The sequence below is a fragment of the Austrofundulus limnaeus genome, unplaced genomic scaffold (assembly GCF_001266775.1).
Source record: "Austrofundulus limnaeus strain Quisiro unplaced genomic scaffold, Austrofundulus_limnaeus-1.0 Scaffold0, whole genome shotgun sequence".
Lineage (NCBI taxonomy): Eukaryota > Metazoa > Chordata > Actinopteri > Cyprinodontiformes > Rivulidae > Austrofundulus > Austrofundulus limnaeus.
The window spans coordinates 296760-298851 of record NW_013952402.1 but is presented as its reverse complement, the minus strand read 5'-3'; the positions used below and the strand labels follow the sequence as shown (position 1 = coordinate 298851).

General features: G+C 38.4%; 1 protein-coding gene across 4 annotated transcripts in view; it reads right to left on the bottom strand.

The window, feature by feature from the left end:
- The window catches only part of rasgrp3 (RAS guanyl releasing protein 3 (calcium and DAG-regulated)), a 34144-nt gene that overhangs the window by 18056 nt on the left and 13996 nt on the right, over positions 1 to 2092 (bottom strand). For all 4 annotated transcript variants that reach the window (XM_014002307.1, XM_014002229.1, XM_014002460.1 and 1 more), the window contains exons 2-4: positions 1337 to 1479; positions 704 to 806; positions 241 to 303 (exon numbers count right to left, since the gene is read on the bottom strand). In XM_014002307.1, coding sequence (XP_013857761.1) covers positions 241 to 303; positions 704 to 806; positions 1337 to 1406 — 236 coding nt within the window. In that variant the 5' untranslated portion in view covers positions 1407 to 1479. The remainder of the gene's footprint in view (positions 1 to 240; positions 304 to 703; positions 807 to 1336; positions 1480 to 2092) is intronic.

The window sequence follows — 2092 nt, the reverse complement described above, 5'->3', positions numbered from 1 at the left end:
GAGCAGTGAAGGGAAACTAGAATTGAGCGGAGAACTGTGTAGGAAGGCAAGGGCCAGGCTAGCTAAATGTACACACATCGTAAAATTTAGCCGACATTTAAAATTTTGCATCTGAAAGTGTAAAGACGACCAAAGGTAAACTTGGCTCATAATACTATAAACTTTCTGTAAGTATTTCTATAAAACAAGACCTGAATAATTAATGTGCTGGAAAAGAGAAATATGTGAACACCAACTTACCTCATTAACAAGCAAATCTTTAGCCTGGTCTTCTGACAGTCGGTGCCTCTGCAGTCACGGTACGTGGTGTTAAGTTAARGACTTTTTGCAAAAAAATCAACAAGCTGATATTTGCTATATGTAACAACTCATAACATAAAGGAAATAGGTAAGCCTAGATAAACTGGCAATTTTCAAAAGTTACAACTACAAACATTACTGTACAAAATACAGTGTAATTATGTGTAATGTAGTTGGGTTGGGTTACCAGTTAAAAAGAGTCTGATTTCAACAGGCCACAGACAAAACAGCTTTAAGATCATTGATCCATGACAGGATCAATTCCTCTCATCTGATAATAACAGGAAGCAAACCGGCAGGAGCAAAGCTTTGGAGAGAAGTGAAGATTTGGATTGGATCTCCTTTTAGGAGAGTAACGGTTGAAAGTACGACAGCAGTTTAGTCCTCCTGTCAGATGGGATATATCATCAGTAGTTTTCCAGCCAGCTCAGAGGATGTAACGTACCAGCGATGCATCAGCAGGAGGGTTCGAGGAAGTAGGTTACCATGTAGCTCCCCGCTGTCATCTGTGAGAGGAAGTGAGAATCAAGATCTGAACAAACRGAAAGCGGGACTTATCTCTCAAAATGATGCTTTTAGATGGGTCTCTGTGCAGCCTTATTACAGAGCTGCCAGTGTCGAAATGTACCAAATATAAGAAATATGGTTTGGTTGCTCAGTACKGGATTACAACCCATGGCCAAGCAGGTCTTGGATCTTGAAAACACAACACTGTATTTTGTCAAATAACTTACCACTAAAAACATACGCATTGATGAATTTGTTTGCCTTCAAATTTTTCATTGGGTAAAATTGTGTTTTTTATTTAGTAATCATAAAGCATCACCAAGAATATCCTTATTAATAATTGATGTTTGTGTTTTTTTCATGTCAAGACTGCAAACTGTGGTTTTTCCTCTATGTCCATGTCCTGTAAGGTTTTATTTCAAACATCCCATCTGTAGTCTATATCTAAAATAAATAAAAAAACCTGATATCAATTATGTACGATTATCTTCTCTGCAGGATAGAGCTTAAGATGTTGTCTGTCACTCACCAAATGCATAAATGCATTCATTAAGAAGAGCATCAAGAGAYGCTGCCTTTCCTAATGTGGAGGATCCCATGGTGCCAAACTGGTGGAAACCCAGAGATCGATACGCCTGTCAGGACTTTCCTTGGAGCAGCAGATCTTAAGACCTGAGAGAACAAAAGTGGTCTGACCTCAGTGTTAACAGGAAATGGCAAGAATGTATTCTTTTTTCTAATGACATGAAACACATTATAGACATCCATATTTGGTGTTTTTGTTTAAAGAAAGAAACATGTTTGCCCTTGGATCGAAATGACCCACATGGCCTCAATTTTAAAACCGAGGCCTCGTGAGTCTTTTCGACCCAAGAACAGCAGGAGAGATAAGATGCAAACAGTGAAGATTCTTTTGTTGAAACAAAGTGGAAGCTTTTAAAATAAAGACGAAAAATGACTAATATATGTATAATATATGCCTTATGTTTAGATTGGTATTAGTGTTAGCGTGCCAAAGATTTGAACAAAGATAATGTGTGATCAGAGCTTAAACTATGAGATGGGAGATGATTCTCAGCTTTCCACACCAAAACGTAGTCCAGTAGCTAAGTTACAGCCATTTAGGGGTTCATTAGTTGTTGTGGCCATCCTGAACCCAACAATGAATCAGTGCTAGATGAACATCCAGAGTTTCATTAAAATCTGTCCTCTCATTTATGAGATCTTTTGCCAACTGACACACACACACACACACACACACACACACACACACACACACACACAC